Source organism: Pezoporus occidentalis, unplaced genomic scaffold, assembly GCF_034315485.1.
Source record: "Pezoporus occidentalis ecotype Australia unplaced genomic scaffold, CSIRO_AGI_Poc_V1 ctg202, whole genome shotgun sequence".
Classification (NCBI taxonomy): Eukaryota; Metazoa; Chordata; class Aves; order Psittaciformes; family Psittacidae; genus Pezoporus; species Pezoporus occidentalis.
Window position 1 is genome coordinate 864,807 of NW_026913879.1, and position 12,450 is coordinate 877,256.

A 12,450-nucleotide genomic window follows, 5' to 3' on the forward strand; every position below is an offset into this window, starting at 1 on the left:
AGTTATAAAATGCTCTGTGGTTTTGCTGGTGGTCAGATTCCTTTGATATATGAGGAGAGATGTGGTTAATACATTTCACTCTCCAGTGAGTCACAATAGATCCTTTATAGCGCTCCAGCAGTGGTCAGAGGAAGGAAACAATGCGCATTTTTAAACACACAATTGAGGCATTTAAACCCTTTTCTTCTCTGCAGTAGCTGTGCACTGCTAATAACAGCATTGGGCAAGAGTTTCTTGGCCTCGAGTATCAGAGCACCGCAGAAACCTTTAGCTCTGCCTTCATGATTTCATAGCTTTGTAGGAGTCGAGTGTGAGGCACAACAGCATGTAATATCTCTTACCCAACGCGTGTGTGTTTGGAGCTTGTGTAGAGCAGTGCTGGGATCTGGCGGCTCTGCTTTGCTCTTCGAGGAAGAAGCACCCACCATAGCAAGGCCACTTCTCTTTTCTTCCACCCTCTGTGGGCTCAGCCATACCCAGTTTGGCTCCATTCCTTCCAATACCTGACGTGCCAGCAGAAGGAAGTGAGCTCTGGTTGTGCCTGCAGCGGGCAGGGATGTGGCCCAACCAAGGCAAGGGTTTCCACCATCTCTGCTGCTGCTGTGAGAGCTCCTCTTGCTTTCACTGGGAGCTGATGGTGATGTATGTTACTTTTTAAAAACTTCTGCCCTTTTTAGATGCTCTGTTCTTTCCCTTCTGTTCCCTCACCTGCTTTTGGGGATGGATTCAATGCCATAGATTCCTCAGGCTGCGATTCCTCAACATGCTTCATTTGAAATGACAGAGAATCCCTATCAAGTCTCACCCTGGTGCCAGTATCCTCCCTCCAAGCTGCCCTCCTTCAAAGGCTGATTTTCTGAGGGGGAAAAATGGCATGTTCCTGAGCAGCAGCAGTGTCAGACAGCTCTGTTCCCCAGGAGTTAAGAGATTGTGACAAAGATTATGGGGGAAGCACTGGGGTTTTGTATTAGTTACCACAAATCAGGCAGCACGGGCTAGGATTGCCCTCCTCACCCTCATTAGTGAAGGCAAAGGCAAGATTGAGAGGAAGCAGGAAGCTCAGTTGAGCCTGCCTTCTAGGTGCTGGTGCCACATCCCTCTTCTTCTAGGGCAGTATCTGAATGAATGAAGCTAAAAATCACAGCCTCCTCACACAGTCACTGCCATTATTCCCCTTGTGCAGTTTGTTTCGTACAGTGGGGTTTGGAGGGGGAAGATGAACCCCTCCTTTTAAATGTGACTCTGTGGTGCAGGGATCTTTGTGATACATGTGCACAGCTTCTGCTGTAAAAGCAAAAGAGTGCCAGTCACTTCCCTGACCGAGGGATTCAGTGCAAGACCTGGAGCAACTTCGATGTGACTGCTCCCATGCCCCAAAGGGTTTTAAGAGTTTGCATTTAAATACAGAATCTTCATGCAGGATGTTAGAGTAGTCCCACAGAATGGATAAACTGGTGAATTTTACTCTATAATGCTTTTTCACAAACCATCTATGGACCATTTACTGTTGCTTTGCTTTAAACTGCAGTGCACAGGCAGCAAGGATGCCTGCTGCTTTCTTCAGTGTGTTCCATTGAGCTCCATCAACTGCCCTGATTCCCAGGGTGTGTTTAACCACTCTTCCTTTGCTCTCTACCACCAGAGGACCAGTTACCTCCTGGCTTCCCAAACATTGATATGGGGCCCCAGCTGAAAGTGGTGGAGCGGACACGAACAGCCACGATGCTCTGTGCAGCCAGTGGGAACCCAGACCCAGAGATCACTTGGTTTAAAGATTTCCTGCCTGTGGACCCCAGTGCAAGCAACGGGAGGATAAAACAACTGAGATCAGGTAAGGTCTCTGTCTGAGACTAGAGAAATTGGGACCTAGAGACAGATGTGAAGTGACTGCTCAGAGGTTTCTGAAGCAGAAGAGGGGGCTGAGAGACATAGGTGTTACTGGTTTGGGTTGGGGCATTACCTTATGTTTGTGCTGGGAGAACCAACTGCTATGGCAGACACGGCTCTATAGGCCACACACACCTGGGGTAGGTTCCACAGCTCAGGCAACCTCTTACTGTCAAAACATGAGCCTGTTGCTGTAAACTGAACCTCTCAAAGCTGGCGTTGAAGAACTCTTGCAGGATCTCTTGGGCATCAAGTCCCTGCAGTCATGGCTGGAGAGCAGTTGTGAGCATTCTGGAGTGACCCTTGGTGCTCCATGGGGCAGATCTCCATGAACAGATGCACCCCAGCTCCGTGGCTCTTGTCAGTTTTCCATCTTCCCCATCTGCTTGTCCATCTGTCTCTCTTGTTTTCTGTTTGTTGTTTTGTGTGTGTGTCCCGGTGACAGCTCTCAATATTCACTTTTCAGGAGATGCTTTTGTACGTGTTAAATCTGCCCGTTCACTCTCTGTGTGTGTGTGTGTGTGTGTGTGTGTGCAAGGAGGGCACGGGTGTGTTTAGTTTGGCATAACACTGAGAAAGCACTTCCATTCGTAGCTGCAGAGATGAAACAAGCTTTGGAAGTTCGAGCATTTGACACAAACTAACCTGAGAAGGAATCCTTTTCACATACTCCTTGGACTGAGGGCTTTGGCCCAGCCTAAAGAAGATGTGTCTCTGTGGTTGGACCTCGCAAGCACCAGCAGGGTCACTTCAGCTACTCAGAACATTCCTGTAGCAAAGAAAGGGGACATCTTCAAGAGTTCCTTGGTGGAAGAATGGCATTGTTGTAGGCAAAGGGAGAGCAGAGGCTCTGGTGAAGCAAGTGGGGCTGCTCTGTTCATAGCAGACATTTTACAAGTCATCTGGTCAGGGGAGAGCCAACTGCTTCTGCCCAGACCTCTGCCAGCTCTGAAGAAACCAGCTCTGCCTACCACAACACTGGAGCTGAACATCAGAGAGTGTCACCGTCTGGTTTTCCTCTTGCCCTCTTTGGCAAAGGTTCCATATACTGATTTTTAGTTCTGTGACGCACCAGAGGAAACGATTCAGTGTCGTTCCAGTTCGCTTTTATTCACCTGCGTAAGCACGTCCTTACTCAGTGAAGCAAACTTACAAGCAGACACTTAAACTGCTTTGTTGAATGGGGTTGGTGAATCCTGCAGACGCAGATGAGGTTGACCTCTCTGTTTTATCCTAACAGCTGAAGCAAATGCAAATCAAACAAATCACTCAGCATAAATAATGAGAGGTAAACTAGCATTATATCATGCTCTGTGCCCATCATCTGAAGTGTGAGTAATGCACAAGCAGATTAGTTTTAATACATTCATCATCTTGCTAGAATGCCTTTCTACTCTTTAACTGGGTTTGATCTGCTGTTTCCCTTCAAGCCACCCGAGCGCTGTGTTTTCATTCCAGTGCGTTGGTTAGCCTCAGAGTGAACTCCTGGCTTTTCTGGTAAATCAGAAGATACCTGCTGAGAATTAATCTCATTTACAGCTGCTTTGAATGAGTAAACTGCTGAAATCCTGAAGCATCTGTGTCAGCCTTAGGAGTGGAAGCCTGTTGCTTGTGTGAGAGGGAGTGCAGATTCCTGGACTTGGGAGCTCTCTGAGTTCATCTGCTTTTAGGGGCTTTCAAAACTTGCATGTCCTGTGATGCAGAGGCCTGTGCCAGGGCAAAACACGTTCACATCAGGGCCATCTGGACTGTGTTAGTATTTTGGCCAGTGGAAAGCAGCTGTTTCAAGACCAGGGCAGAGCAGCTTCAAGTGTGTGTGTCTGACCTGAATGTGCTGGGCAGTGTGGTGCCTGTTTGAGTGCTGCTGATTGGAGTCCTGCTAAAGTCAGACCTGAATTTAATACATTTATCTTTCCAGAAAACAAACTTTGCCTCCAGACGTGTGGCACTAGCACACATTAGGGCATTGGATGCTTCAGGACACTGCTAATAAGCTGCAGTGTCTTTCACCTACAGCTCATCAGTACGATTCCGGTCCATCCTCTTGGGGATTAACAGTAGGAGTGCAGGGAGAAGGAGTGACCCTAGTACTAAATCACAACTTCATCACTGCACTTTGTACTAACAGATTTAGCATGGAAGTCAGCAACTGTGTTGTCTCTGAGGACTTCTCTGTGCATTGCTCCCTGACGGAGACTGGGACAGGCTGAGACAGGAGGGGACAGTAACCCTGATCCTCCCTGGAGATGAAGCCACTGGGGTAGCACTTACGCTGCTTTATGATGGAGGGTGTTAAGAGCTGACTTGATGCCAGTGTACAAGTTAGTGGCAAACATGCAAATGAGCTCATTAAAAGGTACAAGTGAAATGGCATACACAGAGCTGCAGAACTGGGTAACTGTGACCACCTTTGGTTCTTGTGGACCTCTGAGACCGTGGTCATCATATTCACATCATCCTGGGGATGTGTTACTGGGTCATCGGTATAATGGAGCCACTGTGTCATTAACCACAGTGGCTTTTCTCTATCCAGTATTTATTTCTCCTCCTTTCCAGATAAACTTTCCAAGCAATTGGAAATCTTGTAATACTTGAGGGTTTTGACTGACTGAGAAGTGGAACTGTCAGTCAGAGGAGGATGGGAAGAACCTCTGTCTTCCCTTAGACATACATGAGCATCTCAGCTTTAGAGACCCAGGTTGTCTGAAGAGTTTAAGTGGTCTTGGTGGTGGAAGGGAGTTGGATGTTTTGCTTAACCCGGTGCAGGCAGTCTCAGGACATGTGGAGCAGCAACCCAATGTCCTTTGCTCAGCCGTGCCACCTAGAGGGGATAAGGGAAGCAGCCTCCAGCCACCTTCTCCCATCAGAGGAACACAAAAACCTTTTCTTGTGTGTGTCTTTTGTTCTCTAAATAACTGCCTATAACAAACTTCTCTTTCCTTTTTTCCCCCCTCACTTTTTTTAACATTCAGAGACTTTTGGTAAGTTTGTTCAATTAAAACCCCCAAAAATCAAAGCAAAACCCCCCAAACCTGCTGATGTGCAGATTTGTAACCCTTGCCCTTTCAACTAATTCCTTTGTAACAGCTTCTTGAGAGGCATGCTATGCATTTCTTGTACTAACTCTTTCAGTAAGGATATTCTGCCCTCTTAATGAATTTCTGCAGGGGTATTGCAGGCTACGGAAAGAATAATAATCATCCTGATTACTATATCTGTGTAAAGAGATAACAGCGAAATGCGAACCTCCTAACATTGGCTAGATGGTTTTTGGTCTGTTAGCAACAGTTGTCCTGGAATTCCCCAAGTACACAATAGCTTGTACCCTGGAACTGTGATAATTGTGTTCACACCTGCAGGAGGTCTTGGAGTTTCACATCTGACAGGGTTATTGGTGTTCTCAGAAGGGAGAGCTGAGGGCAGCATGTTCAAATTGAAGCTGTAAATCACAGGGCAGCAGCTGTGGGAAAGGGTTGAGCAAGGGAAAAGGAGCATCGTGGCCGTTGCCCCCGAGATCATCTCCATCCCGTGAGGAGCAGGAGCCTCCTGCAGAACCCCATCACGTCCCCTCCCTGTGCCAAGGCCCCTTTTATTGGAGATGTGGCAATCGCAGCTGCCGGGCAGGATCCAGCCCTGTAAAACTGCACAAGACCCTGAGTGATGGCTCGCTTGTTTGGAACAGAAAGCTCCCTGCAGGCAGGCCTGGGGAGAGGAGCACAGCACACACATGTCCTCACACGTGGCCTGACAGGAGGTGGGGACGTGTTGTCTGTCATTAACCATGGCAATGGGGACTGGCTTCCTCTCCCTGTTTTCAAGGGAATCCATAGGTGTGGGGGAAGTCAGGAAAGGCTGGGGGAAGAGCAGATCCCATCCTCTGTGGCAGCAGGGGACACCTGCACGTGGTATTCTACCTGGCACCATCTTGGTCCTTCAGAATCCAGTGCATTGTCCTTTAAGCTGCCTTTTGCCCCTGCTGCTGACTGCTCGGCTGGCCATCTGGGCTCATGCAGCCTCCAGGTTTGCCCTGAATAAGCACATCTCTGGCTCCTGAGAGGCTGTGGAAGGCGATATGAGTATTTGCATGTGACATCCCAACGCCAGCTTTTCACTCAGAAAAGCAGCATCTCCACTGGGAGTTCTTCCTGCTTTAGTTTTTCTGCTCTGGCCAGTGGTTATCCTCATGCATTTGTTCCTGCCATTGGGACGCCAGGCAAGCAGCTCCCCTCCACCCCCATGACCCTGTACCAAGTCTCACAGGACCTGCCAGAGTTCTTCAGAATGATCATTTCATGTCCTCTTCTAGCAGCATCCTGCTGCCCCTCCACTGAACATGAAGCTGGTTAGATGTGAAACTCCAACAGTGAAAATCTACCATCTGTGTCTCTGCCACCATTCAAACTGCTGTTCCTTCCTTGCAAGTGCCTCGATCTCATTTGGATTCAAATTGTGTCCCCTCCATCCCTGGTGTTGGGTATCTTGCAAAACACCGTTTGCTCCTCACCTCTGCGTCCTGGCTGCCAGAGTTAGAACTGGAGGGACCAAGGTGGCATTGCTTGGCTTCCCTGGCTCTCCAAGACACAGTCTGTCTCCAAGAGCTGCTGACAGCCTATTTCCCTGGGCATCGCTGGTGCTTAGAGGGAACAGGGGATAACTAATGGACAGTGACACGAGGAGGCAATGGCTGCGGTTGTGTCTGTGCTTACACAGCTCGAACTTCAGCGTGTTTCTCCTGTCAATTAGAGTGAACCTTTGCGGGAAACTGCCAGGCTTAGGCAAGGCCAAAGAAGCTTCCTAGCAGTGGGTGATGCTGGGGTCTGCTCCCCTCCTCTCCCCATCTCCCATTAGCCTCCTTCCAGATTTGTGCCACAGATGGCAGATTTTCACTCAGTTCTGAGACAGAAGGATGTAGCTGAGGCTGTTTGTCTTTGACCGAGTTGATCTGTAACCCTTTGCTGCTTTCTCTCTTTCTCTTGCTTTTTAAAACCTTCCTGCCATCTCCTGTGTGGAGATCTGCCCAAACACACGCTCCCCACACCTCTTCCAAGCGCTGCCTCTCCAACCTTTGTCCTGACACCTAACCAGCCTGCTTTATTAACCTTAGCTAGTTCCTAACCCTAACTAGATGCTAACTTTTCTCTAGCAAATAACCTAACCTCTTAACTAGAAGCTGAGTATAACTAGAATCTAATACCCTAACACTATAATACCTCTCTTCCCTCACCTCCTTTGAAAAATAAAGGCGACCTGTAATCAGCATCTACATCTTTTTACCTTCTATCCTGAAAACGGAGGATTGAACCCCAGCACAGGAAGGATAAGGGGGGAAGAGGTTTTCTGATGGCTGAGGCAGAAGATTGGCATGCAGGAGGCCTTGACTCCTGTTCTTGCCTCTGCCAGACTTCCCTCTGTGACCTTGGGCAAGTTGCTTCACCTCTGCCTCCGTTTCCCCATCTGTAAAGCAGGGTAATAATTCTGCTGGGGGAGAGGAGAGACCAGCATAAGGCTGGTATCTGCCATGCACTGTGCCCTGCTGAGAGGTGCTGCAGAGTGACAGCACTGCTACCAGTGCAGAGAAGCTCCTGCATTGCTCCCTTGGAAGAGGCAATACTTGGAAGTGCGGGATCTGCCCTGTTCTCAGGATTGGGGTAAAAACCAACCAAGTGAACCCCCTCTTTGATAAGCTGTGTGACAACTTTGAATGCCACTGTGAGCAAAAGGACCTGCCGGGTTTTCAAAGGAAGATGGTTGCAACCTCAGGAGGTCAGACTGGGGGGACAGTGATCTTACCACTGCCGGCGCCTGGTTCGCCAGCCACGGTGTCACTTCCTCTCATCTCTGAGACCTGCCTAAGTGGGAGACTTGTGTTAGGGAACGAGACACAACTGGAGGGGGGTTGAGTGAAATAACCCAGGGGAGATGCAGTCCAAAGTGTAGCAGGACTCTTCTCCCCCCCACAACCCCCTCCTGCACTGGCTCTAGGGAGGCTTCCTGGGCAGTTGCATGAAGCAGCCCTTTCACTTGAGCAGTAGCGTGGCCTTCTTCAGAGCAGAGCATCTGGCTTCAGTCTCTGTGAGGAACCACTGAAGGAGAACTGAAGGTCCTGATAGGGGCAGGCATTGCATTCCTCACACATCTGTGCCAGTAACTAAAGTCTGGAACTGGGAATTTGTTAGCAAAGGTGGGATCAAACCTGCAACTCTTAATGTTGCGAGGTCCCTGGATATCCCTTTCCCTGTCTGGGCTAACACGGCCATAATGCCAACCCTTTTCTCCAGGAGTGATAAGTGCAGGTTCATCATATGTTCTGCAAGTAGCAAACACTGCTGTTAACTGAGAGCTTGGCATGCTTAGCACCAAAATGGAACCAGGCTTAAGAGTTTTCAAGCCAAGTGCCATGGAGGCTCTGTGAAGAGCCAGCTCAATTGGACTGCTTTAAAAAGGGCATCCCCACCTTAAATAGCCCGAGCGAGCCCTCTTCAGTCTGTCCCTAGCATGTGAGATGAGGCAGAGCAGGAAGTTTCCTACTGGGAACTGTCTTCCTTGACTCAGGTCCTTTTCCCACGGGCAGTGCCGGTGGTTGGGGGTTGACAGTCGTTTCACTCACTCTCTTTGTTTCCTTTGCAGAAGGTACACCGATCCGAGGTAAGATCCCCAGCTCACTCACTCACCCACTCTCCAAACACTTCTCTCCACTCAGTTCCTGCTTCATTGACCTGTGCTCAGTGCAGATTCTTGGTGGTGGTGGTGTTATGTTTTCCTGTCCTGCTTCACCTCTGGATCTTTATTATACCTGTCTTTATTTTATATATGGTTATAATGTCCTTTTTTGTTTGCTGGGTGCACTCGGTAATACTGATACTGTTATTCTAATAACATCTCAGGCTGTGCTGCCTCAGATTTATGGCAGAGTTTTAAGAGCTAATCTCTCCAGGACTGTGAAGGACTGAAGTTTATCTTGAGCATTAAATGCTATCAGAGCTTGGGAAATGCTTAGGACCTGCTCTTGGTTGGTGCAGAGTGCTCCCGAGCCACCAGTGGTGCTGGAAGTTTCCCAGTCCTTTGCTCACTCAGATCTTCAGCACTTACCACCAATGTGTACTCATTTGTTTGGCTTCAGAGCCTTCCTTCCCCTTCCTCCCCACTCTCCTACCCCTAGGTTTCTCTGGGAAAGATACCCATGGTAAGTAGCTTCTGCGGTGTCTCTTTAATGGAGCTAAAAAGGTACTAGACCTGAAGCGGTCACAGAAGGTCAGAAGGGATGGGTGTGCACCCCTTGGAAGAGCTGCTTTGGTTTTATCTACACGTGCAAATTTAAAAGTCCCTAATTCTCTGCTGGTAAAAGCAAAAGGAGGTGCTGTAGGTGGGATTTACTTGTTTGCACATCATCTCTATGGGCTCCTGACAAGTGCTGAAAACTCACTGACCCCTCTGCAGTATCACTGCAACCACTGCGTTCACCAGCAAAGCTGCAGCAGTAAGATGAAAGGGGTGAGTCCTTATTCCCCTGGAGAAGCTGCCCGCCTGCAGCTCATGCTCATTCATGCTCCTGCTCTACAAAGTGGCTCCATCTCCCCTTGGTGCCCTCAGACAAGGGATGCTCATGGGCTGCACACAGAATTTGTCTGGAAGCAGTGGGAGCAACCCCCAGATGAACAGAAGTTTCTAGAACAGTGCACTGGCCACCTCCCCACCAGAATGCAGCTTCCAATGACAGAGTATGCTCGAGCTGTAATTCAGTCTGAAATGTGCTCAGCTGGTGTCTCAGTGGGAAGCTTCAGTCTGTTTGCTTTCTGACTCCTCTTATGCTGAAATAGCCACAGATTCTGCTGAAATGAATTCCCTTTGCTTTAGTGGCTTGGGTGGGGTTAGTTTGGGTTTTAATTCGCTCTGCTCTGCCTTTGGGAGCTACGAGGCACAGTGGATGCTGGCACTGTCACCCCCATCCCTGTCATAAACCCTCTCACACATCACGTCTTCCCACGCAGCATCCTTTGTCACCCATGCACACACGGAGGAACCTGAGCTCCACGTCCCCCTCATGTGAACACATTGGGTTTTCCTTCCTGAAGGGGCTGTGTCTGCAACCAACAATGACACCATTTGCACTTTCCTCACTTAAGATGTTATCAATAAGATTACACGGGGCTGAAATTGTTTGGTTTTCATATTTAGGGGTATTTTTTCCAGAGATGGAAGTTTAAGAGTCTTAGCACATACGAGCTCTGTCCATATCTGTAGTATAATCATGTACTCCTAATACATAAAACATTTGATAGCCTGTTGAATTATTTATGTAGTATGTATTTTCACTGGAGTTTTGCAGGGATGAAGCCTTCTGAGGTAAATGAGGCAATTTTCTTCCATGTAGTTACATGCTGCCTGTCTCTGCATGTTTGCTGACAGGAGGGTTTATAGGGACCCTGGGTATGTTCTTGTAGGCTGCAGTGATGTACAGGTTTAAGAAAAAAACCTTAATCCTTTTGTCCAGGCAGTTTTGAAGTTTCAGCGCAGTATTTACAGGGTTTTCCCTTGGGAATATTCACTAATAGTAAAGTGCTTTTCACACCGACTCTTCTCTCCTGTAGGCTTCCTGTGAAGCAGGTATTTAGGCACAAAACAAAGGTAGTAGAGATAAAGATACTCCAGGGATCCCAGGCAGGGGGTGACAAAGCCTCCTGCTTTTACAGTCACTGCTTCAAATCAAGCAAGGGAAAGAAAGTCAGCTGCCTTCTGATGGATTTCTGGGGATCCTGGTAATATGGATTATTGGAGTTGATTCCATGAGTTCTGGTGCAGAATGCCTGCATTGCGGAAGCCACGAAAGTTGGTTCTTTTGCTGATCATTTCAGTATGGAGAATAACACTTGGAATGGGGCGGGGGGGGGGATTAAATTTTCTCCTCCTGCTGAGTATGTGTCCAGCTGTAACACAGCACAGACAGTAGCTGATGTTGGCTGAGGGCTCGGTGCTTCCAGAGCTCAGGAACCGCGGGGAGCATCCCACTGTTAGCCCAAAGGGGAGGACAAAAGCAAAACACTGAGGTTATTGCTCTGTCTTCCAGCCCAGACCAAAAGGTGATGATTGTGTCTTTGCTGCGGTCTTCTTCTCTCCTCCCAGGTGGCCTCCAGATTGAGAGCAGCGAGGAGACAGACCAGGGGAAGTACGAATGCGTGGCCAGCAACAGCGCCGGAGTGCGCTACTCCTCCCCTGCTAACCTTTATGTGAGAGGTAGGGAGCGCACCGGCTCGCACACTGCCAAATACCTCCCTCCCCGTGGCCTTCCTGTGTCCCAGCCGCTTCCAGGATTCCATCCTGAGAGCCGCCTCAAATGTGACCCAAAATAGTGTGCCCAAGAGGCTGCCAGCATCACCCTGCAGAGCCCGGAGGGCAGCGAACAGCTTTAGCTGCGAAGAGGCCACGATCCCCTTTCTCCCAAAAGATCCCTGCTCTCTGGAAGTGGGAAGGTTTCAGTGTGGGTGTGAGAGGAGGGGAGGACCCTCTCAGCCCCCTCCACTGAGCCCTCAGTGCCCCCGGCCTCACCACCTTGCCACAGGAGGGTGCGTTGTCACTTCTCACCTAAGTCCCAGCCAGTTTTCCCTTTGCCAGCAGTAACTTGTCCCTGGTTCCTTGGGCACAAATGCTGGCCTTGGGCATAGGGAGCTGGAGAGAGCCAGCAGACAGCTCTGCCACAGCGCCAGGTCCCTTGGGAACAGATGACAGGGGGACAGGCTGCTGCTTGCTGCCCCCTCGATGTTCTCACACCCAGTAGGGCAAGAGCCTTTCTGCTTCCTTTGTTGGTTGGTTTTAATCTCTCTGATCTGTACTATTTTGTGTGTAGATTTGGTTTAATATCTTTCCACAGCAAAACCCTTTTGGTAATGAGAGAGCAGGGCTGGTCCTTCTCCCTCTTTTTAACAACACAAAAAGACAAAACCACCATTGGGAGTTAAAAAGGGAAGTTACATCCCAGCAAACTGTTCCCATTCCATCCCATCGGCAGAGGAAGCGCCTCCCACCTCCACTCACGTTAACTCTGCGGTCCCATGCAGAGCCATGCTCCTGTGTGCACTCCTTTCTCTCTCTCTTTCTCTCTCTCTCGTGTCTCACGCTCCCTAAATCACATGCACATGGAGAGAAGGCTTTTCAGAAGTGAACGTTTCCAAGCTCCAGTTTTAAAATAGCCTTTTGTGGCCAGCTGGAAAATTGCGATTGGAATTTGCCCTCTCGCCTGGGCCCCGAAATTCTGCTGTTGGGAACGTCAGCCTGGATCGGATGCTAACTCCGGGCTAAATCCTTTGCAGACAGCTTTAGCTGGAACGGTTTGGGATCCTTTTTGAAAGACAAAACCCAACAAAAACCCCAACGAGAAGCAGAAAAAAAAAAAAAAAGTGGGGATTTTTCACTCTTTTATCCCTAAATCTCCTCTGCCTTTGTGGCCACTCGGAAACAACCCGGGAGACAAAGGTTGTAACCGTGCTGCTGCTTCTCTCCACACCTGGCTGAGCGTCGGCCCCAGGTGGATAGCCCTCTTTCTATCCAAGTTAGCCTGTGTGTTCCTGA

At 49.1% G+C, this 12,450-nt stretch overlaps 1 protein-coding gene across 6 annotated transcripts in view; it reads left to right on the forward strand.

Moving 5' to 3' along the window:
* PTPRS (protein tyrosine phosphatase receptor type S) overlaps nucleotides 1-12,450 on the forward strand; it is a 170,624-nt gene that overhangs the window by 102,619 nt on the left and 55,555 nt on the right. For 5 of the 6 annotated variants that reach the window (XM_062618729.1, XM_062618731.1, XM_062618730.1 and 2 more), the window contains exons 5-6: nucleotides 1,643-1,831; nucleotides 11,008-11,118. The exons of the other annotated variant lie outside the window; for it this stretch is intronic. In XM_062618729.1, coding sequence (XP_062474713.1) covers nucleotides 1,643-1,831; nucleotides 11,008-11,118 — 300 coding nt within the window. The remainder of the gene's footprint in view (nucleotides 1-1,642; nucleotides 1,832-11,007; nucleotides 11,119-12,450) is intronic. 6 annotated transcript variants of the gene reach the window in all.